General features: G+C 41.2%; 1 protein-coding gene and 1 long non-coding RNA gene across 5 annotated transcripts in view; both read left to right on the plus strand.

Moving 5' to 3' along the window:
• FBXL20 (F-box and leucine rich repeat protein 20) overlaps positions 1 to 17,884 on the plus strand; it is a 147,625-nt gene that overhangs the window by 109,653 nt on the left and 20,088 nt on the right. For 2 of the 4 annotated variants that reach the window (XM_033183205.1, XM_033183206.1), the window contains exons 7-9: positions 10,341 to 10,436; positions 13,060 to 13,186; positions 14,755 to 14,829. In XM_033183205.1, coding sequence (XP_033039096.1) covers positions 10,341 to 10,436; positions 13,060 to 13,186; positions 14,755 to 14,829 — 298 coding nt within the window. The remainder of the gene's footprint in view (positions 1 to 10,340; positions 10,437 to 13,059; positions 13,187 to 14,754; positions 14,830 to 17,884) is intronic. The other 2 variants (XM_033183207.1, XM_033183208.1) reach the window with 1 other exon arrangement.
• Positions 787 to 8,301, plus strand: LOC117067105. Its single transcript, XR_004430612.1, has 3 exons — positions 787 to 799; positions 4,626 to 4,630; positions 8,101 to 8,301. It is a non-coding gene; the product is annotated as an uncharacterized LOC117067105 (long non-coding RNA).

Here is a 17,884-nt window from a genome sequence, read left to right on the forward strand (position 1 = left end):
ATCTATCTTATCCTCAAGATGCATTGGCGAAAACATAATATATATGTGCAAGGCTACTACATTACTTGTAATAGCAAAAGATAGGAAACTATCCAATGTCTATCAGTAGAGTACTGGTTGAATAAAAGTAATGAGGAAAATCTCTATATAATACTCTGGAGTGATCTTGAGGACATGTTGTTAAATGAAGAAAAGGAAACTGCAGAGGAGTTTGTATAATACACCTTTTGTAGGGCCAGAAGACTTAATACATATATATATATCCATATTTATTTATTTTCAAAAAGAATGGAAATGCCAATCAAAAATAAAGTAAGTAAAAACAGTTATTTATATGGGGAAGTGAGAAAACACAAGGAACAGGGATAAAAGGGAGAACTCTGAATTATGTTTTATCGTTTAATAGCCATGTAAATATTTTACATCATTCAAACAAAAATTAAGTCAAAAAGAAATGAAAGCAATCCCTACAAATTAAAAACACATGAACTGGCCTAGTGCAAGTGACTTAGGCCTAAAATCCCCGCACCTTGGGTGGCTGAGGTGGGTGGATAACTTGAGGTCAGGAGTTCAAGCCAGCCTGGCCAACACGGTGAAACCCCATCTCTACTAACAATGCAAAAATTAACCAGGCATGGTGGCACATCCCATCTACTCGGAGGCTGAGGCGCAATAATTACTTGAACCCAGGAGGTAGAGGTTGCAGTGAGCTGAGATCACACTACTGTATTCCATCCTGGGTGAAAGAGCAAGACTCTGGCTCAAAGAAAAAACCCCTTGAACCCGAGTTGGAGTTATAGTCACACAGAGAGAAATTACTTCTGCTGACTTTTTTTAAATGTGAAAATTTGAAACATACACAGAAGTAGACAAAAAAGTGTATTGAGCCCATCACCCAGCTTTAACTGTTACCAGTTTACAGCCAGTCTTGTTTCATTAATAACTTCACCCACTTATCCCCTCTCATTTCATCTTATTTTGAAGAAAAGTCCTAGACATCATATTATTTAATCTATACTTCAGTATGTACTCTTTAACAATAAAAGTCTCTCATGTAAGTGCATTAACTTTTTTTGTTTGTTTGTTTTGAGATGGTGTCTTGCTCTGTTGCCCAGGCTGGAGTGTGGTGGCGCAATCCCAGCCCAGCTTCCTGAGTACCTGGGATTACAGGGGGATGCCACCATGCCCTACCAATTTTTGTATGGTTAGTAGAGACAGGTTTTCACCATATTGGCCAGGCTGGTCAGGAACCTCAGGGGATCTGCCCGCCTCGGCCTCCCAGAGTGTTGGGATTACAGGCATGAGCCACCACGCCTGGCCGTAAGTGCATTAACTTTATCACTGCTCTAAAAACAGTATCTTAAAATCATCAGATAACCAGTTGTCAGTATTCACATTTCCACATTTTAGTGAATTTAAAAATACACTATTTTAAACATAGTATTAGCCTTGAAATACACAAATTTTTTAAATCAAAGAAGCAGCAGGGGACTGTGGCTCACTCCTGTAATCCCAGAACTTTGAGAGGCCGAGGTGGGTGGATTGCTTTAACCCAACCTCAGCAACATGGCAAAATCCCACCTCTACAAAAAATACAAAAAATTAGCCAGGCATGGTGGTACATGCCTGTAGTCCGAGCTACTTGGTAGCCTGAGGTGGGAGGATTGCTTGGGCTTGGGAGCTTAGGAGCCAGAGGTTGTAGTGAGCTGAGATATGTGTCACTGCACTCCAACCTGGGCAACAAAGCAAGACCCTATCTCAAAAAATAATAAAGAAGCAGCCAGGTGTGGTGGCTCACACCTGTAATCCCAGCACATTGGGAGGCTGAGGCAGGAGGACTACTTGAGACCAGGAGTTTGAGCCTAGCCTGGCCAACATGGTGAGACCCTATGTCTTAAAAAAAAAAAATCCAAGTAGACTTCTACTTCTCACAGTGATAATAACTGCCCTCCTGCTGTAAACAACTAGAAAACTAAACAAAACCTAGAAGACCAGTTTAGGATGTTGTACATGTAGCACAAGACTGAGAAACAAATGAAGTGAGCCATATGATTATCCTCACTTTGTGACTGAGGCATTTTTCAGACAATGCCATATGTAGATTTGGCTGAATAGTAAACTCTTCATGCACAGGGTGAGACCCCACACAGGTTGGCAAAGAAGATCTAGTGAGGAAAAAAACAATTACTGGGAAACTATAAGCCGAAGAATTTCCAGCACTTAATAAGGCTGGATGAAGTTCCACCCACCCAAAATGGAGAAAATTCATTGAACACCTGGGACATTCAATAAAGACTCCAGAAAGATTACACTTTGGTAGTAGGGCTAAACTAGACCTGCTCTATTAAATATTTTTATTTATTTATTTATTTATTTATTTTATTTTATTTTAAGAATCAGGCTGGGCACGGTGGCTCATGCCTGTAATTTCAGCACTTTGGGAGGCCAAGGTGGGCAGATCACCTGAGGTCAGAAGTTCAAGACCAGCCTGGCCAACATGGTGAAACCCTATCTCTACTAAAAGTACAAAAATTAGCCAGGCGTGGTAGCATGTGCCTGTAAGCCCAGCTGCTTGGGAGGCTGAGGCAGAAGAATCGCTCAAACCCAGGAGCTGAATCATGCCACTGCACTCCAGCCTGAGCGACAGAGCAAGACTCCATCTCAAAAAAAAAAAAAAGAAATTGATCCAAAACAAACTTAACTGCCTGCCAAAACATGGCTCAACACTTTTTAAAGGAAGACATCAAAATCCAGACACCCAGCAGTGTGGCATACAGAATATTTGTCACTCAATCAAAAATTATAACAAAGCAATGGAAAAATGTGACCCAAAACCAGAAGAAAAGCCAGTTAATAGAAATAGACCCAGAAGAGGCAGAGGTTGCAGTGAGCCGAGATGGTGCCATTGCGCTCCAGCCTGGGCAACAAGCGAAACTCTTGAAAAAAAAGAAAGGAAGGAAAGAAAGAAACCCAGAAATGACTGAAATAGAACTAAGCAATAAGGAGTTTAAAAATAACAGTTACAAGCCAGGCATGGTGGTATGCGCCTGTAATCCCAGCTATTTGGTAGGCTGAAGCAGGGGGATCACTTGAGACCAGGAGTTAGAGACTGCAGTGCACTGTGATCATGCCTGTTAATAGCTACTGCACTCAAGCCTGGGCCACCTATCAAGACCACATTTCAAAAAGTAAGTAAATAAAAAATTTTAAATAACAAGTACAAATATGTGCAAAAATTTAAAAAATAAAAGTAAAAGAATGGGAAAATATATACTATTATAAATACTAATTGGGAAGGTTGGAGTGGACATTAATATCAGATGGAGTAAATTTAAGGAAAAAGATTAGATGAAAAAAGGTATTAAATAGTACCCCTGGCTTATAAAACAAGTATGCCAAAAAGCAGTAAAGCTATTGAGGACTTAAGCAACACTATCAATGATGAGCTTGATATAATTGACATTTATAGATTGCTACACCAAAAAGCATCAGAATAAACATTCTCTTCAAGTACGTTTGGAATATTCAATAGGGCAAACCAAATAATGGGCCATAAAACAAAATGTAATACATTTGGAAGGATTAAAATCATATTGGGTATGTTCTGTGGCCTCAACAAAATTAAAGTAGAAATTAATAACAGATACCTGGAAGATTAGAAAATTAAATGACATGCTTCTGAATAACCCATAGTTCAAAGAACTACTTACAAAGAAATTTAGAAAATATCTCCATTGAGTGATAATGAGAATATGTAACTTTTTAAATTTGTGGAATACACCTAAGGTATTGCTTAGAGCAAACTGTATAGCATCAAATGCTAATATTAGAAAGGAGAAGTTTGGCCAGGCACAGCGCCTCATGCCTGTAATCCCAGTATTTTGGGAGGCCGACGCAGGCGGATCACTTGAGGTCAGGAGTTTAAGAACAGCCTGGCCAACACAGCAAAAACCCATCTCTACTAAAAATACGAAAAATTAGCCTGGTGTGGTGGTGCCTGTCTGTGGTCCCAGATACTTGGGAGACTGAGGCAGGAGACTTGCTTGAACCCAGGAGGCAGAGGTTGCAGTGAGCTGAGATTGTGCCACTGTACTCTAACCTGGGTGACAGAATGAGACTCCATCTCAAAAAAGAAAGAAAAGTTTTAAAATCAAGGATCTAGTCTGCTTAGAGAGCTAGAAAAGAGTCTCTCCTCTCTCCTCCCTCCCTCCCTACCAAAAAGGAAGAAAAAAATAGAGAAAAGTAAATTAAATCCAAAGGAAGGAAGGAAATAATACTGGAAATCCATGAAATAAAAAAATAGGTGGCCTAGCGCGGTGGCTCGCGCCTGTAATCCCAGCATTTTGGGAGGCTGAGGCGGGTGGATCACTAGGTCAGGAGATGGAGAGCATCCTGGCTAACATGGTGAAGCCCCGTCTCTACTAAAAGAAAAAATTAGCCGGGCGTGGTGGTGGGCGCCTGTAGTCCCAGCTACTCCGGAGGCTGAGGCAGGAGAATGGCATGAACCCAGGAGGCAGAGCTTGCAGTGAGCCGAAATCGGCCACTGCACTCCTGTCTGGGTGACAGAGCAAGACTGTGTCTCCAAAAAAAAAAAAAAAGGCACAGAATGGAGAAAATTTATGAAGTACAAGTTGATTCTTCAAAGTAAAATGAATAAGCTTGATTAACCTTTGTCTAGATTAGTCAAGAAAGAACACAAAGGCTGAGTTCTTTGGCTCATACCTGTAATCCCAACACTTTGGGAAGCTAAAGCAGGAGGGTTGCTTGCACCCAGGAGTTTGAGACCAGCTTGGGCAACATAGTGGGACCCCATCTCTACAAAAAACAAAAGGTTAGTTGAGCATGATGGCGCACACCTGTGTTCCCATCTACTCAGGAGGCTGAGGTGGGAGGATCGCTTAGGTCGAGGAGGTCAAGGGTATGGTGAACTGTGATCATGCCACTGCACTTCAACCTAGGTGACAGACTGAAGCCCTATCTCAAAAAAAAGTTTATGGACAAATAAGATAGTGTAACTTCTTCAACCTGATCAAGTATATACGTGAAAAAATCTCTTACAACATCATATTTGATGATGAAAGACTTCCTGAGATGAAAGATTCCCTAACATCAGGAACAAGGCAAGGATATCAGGTCTTACCACAGCTGTTCAACATTGTACTGGATGTTGTGCCTAATGCAATAGAGGAAGGATTATAAAAGGCATTCACGTAATGGTATAATTGGTATAATTGGATTCATAGGAAAGTCCATGGAATCTATTACAAAGCTACTAGAGCCATTGAGTTCTAGCAAAGTAATGAGATACCTGACTACTTTGCAAACTCAATTCTATTTCTGTATACTAGCAATCAGCAATTGGAAAATGAAGTTTAAGATATATCATTTATAGTAATACCCAAAAATATAAAATATGTAAGGATGAACTTAATAAAAATAATGTGTAAGTCATATACGCTGAAAATTATAAAATGATCACTAACAAAAGTTAGAGAAAAGAAAATTTTAAAAAGAAGACTTAAATAAATAAATGGAGAAATAAACATACTTTTTTTTTTTTCTTTTTTTTTTGAGACTGAGTCTCGCTCTGTTGCCCGGGCTGGAGTGCAGTGGCACATTCTCAGCTAACTGCAAACTCTGCCTCCTGGTTTCAAGTAATTCTCGTACCTCAGCTTCCCAAGTAGTTGGGATTACAGGCGCTTGCCACCACACCTGGCTAATTTTTGTTTGTATTTTTAGTAGAGGCGGGATTTCACCGTGTTGGCCAGGCTGGTCTTGAACTCCTGTGTTCAACTGACCCGCCTGCCTCAGCCTCCCAAAGTGCTGGGATTACAACAGGCGTGAGTCACCACTCCTGACTCATACATATAGATTTAGAAACTCAATATTGTTTTGGTTTGGGGTTTGTTTGTTTGTTTCTTGAGATAGGGTCTTGCTCTGTTGTCCAGGCTGGAATGCAATGGTGGCACAACCACAGCTCACTGCACTCTCCATCTCCTGAGCTCCCACCTCAGCCTCCCAAGTAGCTGGGACTACAGGTATGTGCCACCACACCTAGCCAATTTTTCTATTTTGGGTAGAGAGAAAATTTCACCATGTTACCCAAGGTGGTCTCAAACTCCTAGGCTCAAGCAGTCTGCCTGCCTCAGCCTCCCAAAGTGTTGGGATTACAGGCCTGAGCCTGTTAAGATACTTGTTTTCCTTAAATTGTTCTACAGATACAGTGCAGTTCCAATAAAAAATCCCAATAGGTTTTTTTGTTGAAATTGAAAGGCTGGTTCTAAATTCATGTGCAGATTCAGAGGTTCTAGAATAACAAAATCAATTTTGATAGACTGTGAAGTCTGGGGACTTACACTACCTGGTTTGAAGGGTTATTATTACAGGAACGGTCATCAGGACAATGTGCTGGTGGTATAAGCATAAACGTATCAGTCAGTGGACTAAAATAAAGTGCCTAGAAAGGAGCCCACACATAGACAAGCTATAAAAGAAAAAAATGATAAATTGTAAAAATTGTACCTCATTAAAATTAAAAACTTTTATGCTTCTGCCAGGCACGGTGGCTCACGCCTTTAATCCCAGCACTTTGGGAGGCTGAGGCAGGCAGATCACCAGGTCAGAAGTTTGAGACCATGCTAACACAGTGAAACCCTGTCTCTACTAAAAATACAAAAAATTAGCCAGGCGTTGTGGCACATGCCTCCCAGCTACTCCAGAGGCTGAGGCAGGAGAATCACTTGAATCTGGGAGGCGGAGGTTGCAGTGAGCCGAGATCGTACCACTGCACTCCAGCCTGGGTGACAGAGCAAGACTCCGTCTAAAAAATAATAATAATAAATAAATAAATACGCTTCTGAAGATACTATTAACTTAAAAAAATAAAAATATGAAAGGTCACGTTGCCTGATTATCTGAGGAAAAAAATAAAATAAAATAAAAATAATAAATTGGAAAAGGCCAGGCACCATGACCTACACCTGTAGTCTCAACTATTTGGGAGGCTGAGGCAGGAGGATCACTTAAGCCCAGAAGATCAAATCTAGCCTGACTGGTGTTTCTGGTGAGACTCCAACTCTAATTTAAAAGATAGAAAAGAAAGAAAATGAAAAGATAGGACACAGACTGGGAGAAAGTATTTGCAGGTCATATGTCTAATAACAGTGCTTCTCTAAGAATATGTAGAGAGCTCTTAGAATTAATAATGAGAAGACAGTTAAACAAAAAAAATGGGCTGAAGTCTTAGATAGACATTTCACCGAAGACATATGAATGGCAAATAAGAATAAGAAAAGTTATTTATACCGGGTGCAGTGGCTCACCATTCGTGCAGTCCTAGCACTTTGGGAGGCCAAGGCGGGCGGATCGTTTGAGGTCAGGAGTTTGAGACCTGCCTGACCAACATAGTGAAACCCTGTCTCTACTAAAAGTACAAAAAAAATTAGCTGGGTGTGGTGGTACGCGCCTGTAGTCCCAGCTACTCAGAAGACTGAGGCAGAAGAATCACTTGAACGTGGGAGGCAGAGGTTGCAGTGAGCTGAGATCACGCCACTGAACTCCAGCTCAGGCAACAGAGTGAGTCCATCTCAAAAAAAAAAAAAAAAAAAAAAAGCAAAGAAAAAGTTTTCATTACAGAATTATAAAGTAAAACCACAATGCAATTCCACTCCATACACACTAAGATAACTGTATTCAAAAAGAGAGACAATGCCAAGTGTTGGCAAGGATTTGGAAAAACTGGGACCCTCATGAATTTCTGGTGGGAATGTAAAATGGTATGGCCAATTTGGGAAACAGTTTGGCAGTTTTTTTCAAAGTCAAACATAACTTTGCCATAGGATCTAGCAATTACATTCCTAAGACTCTATTCAAAAGAAATGAAAACAAGCCGGGTGTGGTGGCTCATGCTTGTAATCCCAGCACTCTGGAAGGCCAAGGCAAGAGAATCACTTGAGGCCAAAAGTTTGAGACCAGCCTGGGCATCATAGTTAGACCCTGTCTCTACAAAAAAAATTTTTAATTAGGTGTGATGGCACGTATCTGTAGTCCTTGCTATTCAGGAGGCTGAGGTAGGAGATAGCTTGAGCCCAGGAGTTGGAGGTTACATTGAGTTATGGTAGTGCCACTGCATTCCTACCAGGGTGACAGGGTGAGACCTTGTCTATAACAAAAAAAGAAAAAAGAAATGAAAACATTGGCCCACGCAAAGACCTAGAAGACATATCAGCCAAAGAGAATGTGTGACTCTTGTTTAGATCCTAATTTGAACGAATCAACTTGTCAAAAACATTTATGGTATAATTGGAGAAAAGTTAAAACATTTCAGCATCAGATGATATTAAGAAATTAAAGTATTTACCTATTAGAAATAGATACCAAGGCCAGGCGCGGTGGCTCATGCCTGTAATTCCAGCACTTTGGGAGGCCGAGGCAGATGGATCACAAGGTCAGGAGTTCAAGACCAGCCTGGCCAACATGGCAAAAACCCGTCTCTACTAAAAATACAAAAATTAGCTGGGCATGGTGGTGGGCACCTGTAATCCCAGCTACTTGGGATGCTGAGGCAGGAGAGTTGCTTGAACCCAGGAGGCGGAGGTTGCAGTGAGCCAAGATCGTGCCATTGCACTCCAGCCTGAGCAATAAGAACAAGAACAAGACTCTGTCTCAAAATATATAGATAGATAGATAGATAGATAGATACTGAAATATTTACAGGTAAAATGGTATGTTTGGAATTGGCTTTAAAATCCTGGAATAAAAAAGGGGAGAAGAAGAGATGATATAAATTTTTTTTTTTTTTTTTTGAGACAGAGTTTTGCTCTTGTTGCCTAGGCTGGAGTGCAATGGTGCAATCTTGGCTCTCTGTAACCTCCGCCTCCTGGGCTCAAGCCATTCTCCTGCCTCAGCCTTCCCAGTAGCTGGGATTACAGGCGTGTGCCACCATGCTCAGCTAATTTTGTATTTTTAGTAGAGATGGGGTTTCACAATGTTGGTCAGGCTGGTCTAGAACTCCTGACTTCAGGCGATCCACCCACCTCAGCCTCCCAAGAAATAAAAATATTTAATAGTAGAATACTGATAAATGTTGGGCCAGGCGCAGTGGCTCACACTTGTAATCCCAGCAGTTTGGGAGGCTGAGGCGGGTGGATCACTTGAGGCCCAGAGTTGGAGACCAGCCTGGCTAATATGGCAAAACCCCATCTCTACTAAAAATATGAAAAATTAGCTGGGTGTGGTGGTGTGTGTCTGTGGTCCCAGCTACTTGGAAGGCTGAGGCATGAGAATCGCTTGAACCCGGAGGTGAAGGTTGCAGTGGGCCTAGATTGCACCACTGCTCTCCAGCCTGGGCAACAGAGCAAGATTGTCTCAAAAAGAAAAATAGTATTTATAAATGTTGAAGTTTACTGATGGTACATGTGGGTTCTCTGTGTTATTTACTCTTGTTTGTGTTTGAAGTTTTTCATGATCTGTTAAAAATTAAAATGAGGGCCGGGCGCGGTGGCTCAAGCCTGTAATCCCAGCAGTTTGGGAAGCCGAGACGGGCGGATCACGAGTTCAGGAGATCAAGACCATCCTGGCTAACACGGTGAAACCCTGTCTTTACTAAAAAATACAAAAAACTAGCTGGGCGAGGTGGCGGGCGCCTGTAGTCCCAGCTGCTCGGGAGGCTGAGGCAGGAGAATGGCATAAACCCGGGAGGCGGAGCTTGCAGTGAGCTGAGATCCGGCCACTGCACTCCAGCCTGGGTGACAGAGCGAGACTCCATCTCAAAAAAAAAAAAAAAATTAAAATGAGAACTTGACTGCCAGAGAAAAGTCTTTAATACATAAACTTACTTTTTTCAGCCCAATATCAGTCCACCATCCATCTTTTGTATACTTTGCAAAAATCCATTTCCTACATAACTGTTATGCAAAAGGTTATCTTGAGTAGGGATTTAAGTGAAAAAACATGCAGAGCTTTTCTTCTTCATGTTTGACTGTGTGCTAGTAGATAGCCATTAGCTTCTGGTGTTTCTAGATTTGCAAAATGCATATAGGTCTCTTAGAAATCACATAAGTATCATGTTGTCAATTGCTGTTAACATCTTAAAATGTGAATCAAACATCATCTTCCCCTCATGCAAATTCTCATATGCAGCACAGCCTTTTTTCTTTGTGAATGGTATCTGTCTCTTCCTCAATGTGAAGGGTCCTAAGATATATAACTGCTTTTTTAGGGGTATGAAAATTTTACAGTTCCTATATATACACATATGTTTAATGAGAACAGTGTCTGATATACCAAGGATGTGTACTTGTCTTGTTTATTCATTATTTTCTCCTTTTTCCATTTTTCAGTACATGTACTAGCCTTAGCAAGTTCTGTTCCAAACTCAGGCACCTTGACTTGGCTTCCTGTACATCAATAACAAACATGTCTCTAAAAGCTCTGAGGTAAATTTCTTATAATAAGCATGTCCAGTAATCAGAAAAAATACATACTTTAAAAAAAAACTAATATAAAGTTGGAATTGAAGGCAACTCTGTTTTATGGATATATTCTGTAGTTCAGAATAGATATTTTGTTTTGCCACTTGCCCAGATTACAGTTATGGGACATACTAAAGTGAAATGACTAGAGGTAACTAGGATTTCTGAACTAGGGTAGTACAGTTTATACATAAACAATTAGATTTTTATGAAGTCTTATTTTCAAAAAGAAAATAAGGCCGGGCACGGAGGCTCATGTCTATAATCCTAGCACTTTGGGAGGCCCAGGCGGGCAGATCACGAGGTCAAGAGATTGAGACCATCCTGGCCAACATGGTGAAACCCCGTCTCTACTAAAAATATAAACATTAGCTGGGTGTGGTGGCATGCGCCTGTAGTCCCAGCTACTCGGGAGGCAGAGGTTGCAGTAAGCTTAGATTGCGCCATTGCACTCCAGTCTGGTGACAGAGTGAGACTCCGTCTCAAAAAAACAAAAAAAGGGCACGTGTTATTATAGCTTAGTGCTTAAAACAGGTATCTGGAGCCAGATTATTAACCAGGTACTTTAAGCAAACATAACCTTTCTGAGCTTTTTCTTATCACCTCATAACATTTTAAGGTTTAACAAGGTATTAGGTGACACCATATAAAGTTTTGCTAGTATTTGACAGTTTTCATGTTATAAGAATGACAGCTACGTGTGGTTCAACCTAATGTATATAAAGTGCTTTAAAAAGGGTCCTTGAGGCCCTGGGCGTGGTGGGTCACACCTGTAATCCCAGCTCTTTGGGAGCCCAGGGTAGGAGGATCACTTGAGCTCAGGAGTTCTAGACCAGCCTGTGCAACATAGGGAAACCCTGTCTCTACTAAAAAAATAAGAAAATTCGCCAGGCGTGGTAGCATAGCCCTGTAGTCCCAGCTGCTCAGGGTCTGAGACGGGAGGATCACTTGAGCCTAGCAGGTTGAGGCTGCAGTGAGCTGTAATTGTGCTACTGCACTCTAGGCTGGGCAACAGAACGAGACCTCATCTCAAGAAAAAAGAAATACAAATTTAGTTAAGTAGAGTATAAATAATCTAAAATGTGGCTCCTTTTAGACCTTTTTGTGAATATTGAACACGTACCTAAGACGGTTTGCTGTGTAGGCTAATAAGCTTGATAATATAACAGCTTTTATCATTTATAAAATATTTTCACATAAATGATCTTATTTATTTAAAAGCTTTGTGAAGTAGAGTGGATGGGCATTTTACAGCTAAGAAAATCTAGAAAGTTGTTGACTGCCAGGTACTGTAATGCAACCATGAGATGTAACTGAGTAAGATATTGCTGCCCTTAAGTTGTTCACAGTCAACTGTTACTGTGGAATAAATGCTATGATAGGAATGAGTACATCAGTTCTGGGAAAACATAGAGGTATGGGCTAATCTTAGACTAAGAAAGGTTCAGACAGGCTTCCTATAGTCACCTTCCTGAAGTTAAAACTATTAATATTGGAGAATGAACTTGAACCGGGATATCATGGCTTTATCTTCTGGGTCTTTTCGGCAGGCAGGAATATTTCAAACAATGTATGGAGTGTTTTCCGAAGAATAGTATAGAAAACTTGGAATTCATCCATAATCCAAATATGAAGCTAAACTGTTAAGAGTAGATGGAATCAACGATGAAACTAGTATTTTGAAGGCAGAGATTGGACATAAGATATCCTAAATTCAGCCTACAAAAGCAGTACTCTAGAAACATCTCAAGGAGATACACAGGGCCTTTGTAATTTTTTAAAATAAAAGTTTAAAAGCCTTCATTACTACTTTGGTACTGTGAGTTGAATATCCCTATTTCAAAAATCCAAAATGCAGCTGGGTGCTACTTGAGGGACTGAGGTGGGAGGATCACTTGAGCCATGGAGGTCACAGATACAGTGAGCCCTGATGGCGCCACTGCACTCCAGCCTGGGTGACAGAGCGAGACCCTGTCTCAAAAAAAAAGAAAAGAAAAGAAAATCTCAAGTGCTTCAAAATCCCAAACTTTTTGAGTATTGATGTGACTCTCAAAAGAAATGCTCATTAGGGCCCTTCAGATTTTCAGATATGGGATATTCAACTATGTAAGTATAATGCAAATACTGCAAAATTAGACATCTGAAACACTTCTGGTACCAAGCATTTAAGATAAGGGATACTCAACTGGTAATAGCATTGCTCGATGGAGAATCTGGTTTTGAATCTGAGCTCTTTATTAATTACTCTGTAAGCTAGAATAAATCACTTAATTTCCATTTTCTGTCTAGAGAGCTTTGAGATATGTGATAAGTACAAAAGGAATATAAATCGGAAAAACATTATAATGCTTTGTGTTTGTTGGTTAAGCTGGATTTTAGATGATCCTAGTAATGATATAGTCCCATGTGAATACCACATTGATAAATCAGCTTTTTTTCTAAATATACATTAGGTAAATATGTTTTTTCTTATGGGAAAAAAATGGGAATGTTTCCATTCCTTTACTAAACAGCCAGTAAATTGAGACGTTGGTGTTTTTGGAATTGGATTTAGTGATATGTTTCTCTTATTTTGTTTTATCCTTAGTGAGGGATGTCCACTGTTGGAGCAGTTGAACATTTCCTGGTGTGACCAAGTAACCAAGGATGGCATTCAAGCACTAGTGAGGGGCTGTGGGGGTCTCAAGGCCTTATTCTTAAAAGGCTGCACACAGGTAATACTCCCTGTAGGGCTCGTGAAATTCAGAAGAATCATGAACGAATCATGAGTTCTTTATAGGCAGCCCCAAAATGTTTGTCTGGAGGGGAAGGTTAGTTGTGTGTATTATTGACCAAAGACAAATGCTTACCAAAGATTAAAGTGTTTTTCTTAGGATAAAAGAATGAGAAGAATTAACATCCAACCAAAAATAAACTTGAGGAGGAGGGAGACAAGGTGGAAAGATAAGATTATATTAAAGATACACCATGGTCAAGAAGAGTTTCGTGCAGTTTAATTTGTGCTGAGAAGAAAACTTGGCATGTTTTCACTGCCTGATACTTTGAACTAGATAGGCAAAGAAGGCAATTTCCACTTGTTTTTTAACTACCAGTGTTTCTTAAATATGCCAAGGGCATAGCAGCCTGCATTTTATAATATTGATGCTTATTTCCTGCCAGTCACATTACAAATCCAACATATTTTGTCATTAAAAATTTTATTATCTCAGTGTTTTATAGTGAAAAAACAAATTGATTAGTTAGCCTCTGGAAAGAAATGAGTGGATTTAAATTGTGACTGACAAACTAAGGCTAGGCTCTACTTTATTTTCTTAATGGTTACTAAAACCATAACTTGGGATTCCATTAAAAATGCCCTGATTCTTTTATCATGATGAGAGGGGTTCCATTGTTCGAAAGAGAATTTCAGATGTATGACTGCCTTAAAACTAACAACTTGAGCTTCTGGTTATTTATGGAATCCTGAAAAATACTGATTGGAGTATATCATTATAATCAGTTACTTACCATCTGTTCTCAGCACTGTAAGCATGGCACCTATCTTCCAGTGGGAGATGGACACTGGATTCCTTTCTTGGCTGTTTTTCCTCAAAGTTTGTTTATGAAAAACTTTATAAGGGGTGTGTAGAAGTTTGAAAATTATTTTAGTTTCATGGGCCCTCAGCAAAATGCTGTCAGGTATGTTTAATTTATCAGAAGTAAAACCCATAAAAACTAGGCAATGTTAACTTCATCTTTGTTCTTGATGTGATGATAATGTGAATTTGAATGTGGTCAAAGCTGATTTTAAATCCTGAGAATCATAATAGAATTATACTGTTATGTGATCATAGCTTATTTTCTGGTTCATTGTTCCTTCAAAACTTGGTTGGCTGGGCCGGGTGCGGTGGCTCAAGCCTGTAATCCCAGCACTTTGGGAGGCCGAGGCGGGCGGATCACGAGGTCAGGAGATCGAGACCATCCTGGCTAACACGGTGAAACCCCGTCTCTACTAAAAAAATACAAAAAACTAGCCGGGCGCGGTGGCGGGCGCCTGTAGTCCCAGCTACTCGGGAGGCTGAGGCAGGAGAATGGCGTAAACCCGGGAGGCGGAGCTTGCAGTGAGCTGAGATCCGGCCACTGCACTCCAGCCTGGGCAGCAGAGCGAGACTCCGTCTCAAAAAAAAAAAAAAAAAAAAACTTGGGTGGCTGTGTTAGAATGTATGAATGAATGTGTACATTCTTAAATCTTTCTCCTTTGAAACAATGTCAGTAATCATTTTTTTCTTACTTTTTAATCTAGCTAGAAGATGAAGCTCTCAAGTACATAGGTGCACACTGCCCTGAACTGGTGACTTTGAACTTGCAGACTTGCTTGGTAAACATCCCTTCTCATAACTCTTCTGTTTTAGTAATTCATTTCATTAAAACTATTTTAAGAGCTTCAGTCATCAGGACCAGTATTGTTTTTCTACCACAACCCTAGTGACAAAGTAAACACACAGATGACTCTTGACATGCTTAACAATATACTCATTCCTAGAGGCCTTGACATAGATAAGATAGGAGGTAGCTAGCTTATGCAGAATTCTAGATGAGCTAACTGTAGCTCCACCCCTTTCTTACATACTTAAAAAAACCGTCTACTTTTAAAAAGTAATTGATTCACAAATTTAGTATTTAAAATTGCAGTCAAGCTGGGCACGGTGGCTCATACCTGTAATCCTAGCACTTTGGGAGGGTGAAGCAGACAGATTGCTTGAGTCCAGGAGTATGAGACCAGCCTAGGCAACATGGCAAAACCCTGTCTCTACAAAAGGTATAAAAATTAGCTGGGTTTGGTGATGTGTGCCTGTAGTCCCAGCTACTTGGGAGGCTAAGGTGGGAAGATCAATTGAGCTTGGGATGTTGAGGTGCAATGAGCTGAAATCATGCCACAGCACTCCAGCTCGGGCAACAGAGTGAGACCTTGTCTCAAAAAATAAATAAGAAGACGAACAATATATACTCGTCAAATTATTTTCAATTGGCATCTATATTTTAGTGTTTTGACTTGTTCAAACTATCAGCTTTTTTGTGTCTACCCCAAAACCTCTGAATTTTACTCAGATAATTTGCTGAAACTATTCAGGCACCTAGAATGTTAACAGTACATCTTTATTTAATTTTATTATTATTATTTTTTTTTGAGGCAGAGTCTTACTCTGTCACCCAGGCTCGAGTGCAGTGATGAGATCTGCACTCACTGCAGCCAACCTCTACCTCCTAGGCTCAAGCGATTCTCCTGCCTCAGCCTCCTTCATAGCTGGGATTACACGCCACACCCAGGTTTTTTTTTTTTTTTTTTTTGAGACAGAGTCTCACTCTGTCACCCAGGCTAGAGTGCAGTGGTGACACTGCACTAAGCTCATTGCAACCTCTGCTATCTCTGCTCATTGCAACCTCTGCTGCCTGGGTTCAAGCAATTCTCCTACCTCCGCCTCCTGAGTATCTACAATTACAAGTGTGTATCACCACGCCTGGCTAATTTTTTTTTTTTTTTTTTTTTTTTGAGACCGAGTCTCACACTGTTGCTGGGGCTGGAGTGCAGAGGCGCCATCTTGGCTCACTGCAACTTCAGCCTCCCAGGTTCAAGCGATTCTCCCTGCCTCAGCCTCCCAAGTAGCTGGGATTATAAGCGCCCGTCACCATGCCCGGCTGATTTTTTTTTGTATTTTCAGTAGAGATGGGGTTTCACTATGTTGGCCAGGCTGGTAATTTTTGTATTTTTAGTAGAGATGGGGTTTTGCCATGTTGACCAGGCTGGTCTTGAACTCCTGACCTCAGGTGATCTGCCTGCCTCAGCCTCCCAGAGTGCTGGGATTACAGGTATAAGCCACCGCCCTGGCCATATTTTTGAGACAGAGTCCTGCTCTGTTACGCAGGCTGGAATGCAGTGGTATGATTTTTGCTCACCTTCACCTCCCGGGCTCAAGTGATTCTCCCACCTCAGCCTCCCTAGTAGTTGGAACTACAGACATGCACCACCACACTCAGCTAATTTTTGTATTTTTTTTGTAGAAATGGGGTTTCGCCATGTTAGCCAGGTTGGTCTCGAATTCCTGAGCTCAAGTAATCCACCTGGCTTAGCCTCCCAAAGTGCTGGGAATACAGGCGTGAGCCACATGCCTGGCCAACAGTACACCTTTAACGTTTTTCTCTTGCCTTAAAAATTACAAATGTATTTGCCTTGGAGTGAGAGTTGCTCATGGCAAAGAAAAAAGTCATGAGTTGCTTTTTTTTTTTTTTTTTTTTTGGTGAAGTCTCACTGTCACTCAGGCTGGGATCATAGCTCACAGCGACCTCCAGCTACAGGGCTCAAGCAATCCTCCCACTTCAGCGTTCTGAATAGCTTGGTTTACAGGTGTGTGCCATCACACCTGGCTGAGTTTTTAATTTTTTGTAGAGATAGGGTCTCCCTATGTTGCCAGGCTGGTCTCAAACGTCTGGGCTCAAGCAATCCGCCTGCCTCAGCCTCGCAAAGTGCTCTTCCTTACAATTCTGATTACTATAGTTGCTGACTAAGAATTTGCCTGATTTCATTTTATTTATTTATTTATGTATTTAGAGACGGAGTTTCGCTCTGTTGCCCAGGCTGGAGTGCAGTTCGCTGCAACCTCCAGGAGGTTCAAGCAATTCTCCTGCCCCACCTTCCCAAGTAGCTGGGATTACAGGGCGTGCCACCATGCTTGGCTAATTTTAGTAGAGATGGAGTTTTGCCATGTTGGCCAGGCTGGTCTAGAACTCCTGACCTCAAGTGATCTGCTGGCTTTGGCCTCCCAAAGTGCTGGGATTACAGGTGTGAGCCACTGCACCCAGCCATGATTTCATATTTAAGACTGGAATGTGGCCAGGCACAATGTCTCATGCCTGTGATCCCAACACTTTGGGAGGCCGAGACGGTGGATCGTTTGAGGTCAGGAGATCGAGACCAGCCTGGCCAACATGGTGAAACCCCATCTCCACTAAAAATACAAAAATTACCCGGGCATAGTGGTGTGTGCCCGTAATCCCAGCTACTTGGGAGGCTGAGGCAGGAGAATCACTTGAACCCAGGAGGTGGAGGTTGCAGTGAGCCGAGATTGCACCATTGTACGTGACAGAGTCAGACTCCATCTTAAAAAAAAAAAAAAAAAGACTGAAATGTTTACTCTTGAGAGATCAGCCATAATTATTGTAAACATGAAATCATCTTACAATGCCAAAGAAAAACTATTCCTGGAGAGCTTCGTGTGTGTGTGTGTGTGTGTGTACACACACATGTGTGCATGCGTGTGCCTGTAATCCCAGCACTTTGGGAGGCTGAGGTGGGTGAATCACCTGAGGTCAGCAGTTCGAGACCGACCTGGCCAACTTGGTAAAACCCCATCTCTACTAAAGATACAAAAACCATT

The sequence above is a fragment of the Trachypithecus francoisi genome, unplaced genomic scaffold, assembly GCF_009764315.1.
Source record: "Trachypithecus francoisi isolate TF-2019V2 unplaced genomic scaffold, Tfra_2.0 Lachesis_group20, whole genome shotgun sequence".
Lineage (NCBI taxonomy): Eukaryota > Metazoa > Chordata > Mammalia > Primates > Cercopithecidae > Trachypithecus > Trachypithecus francoisi.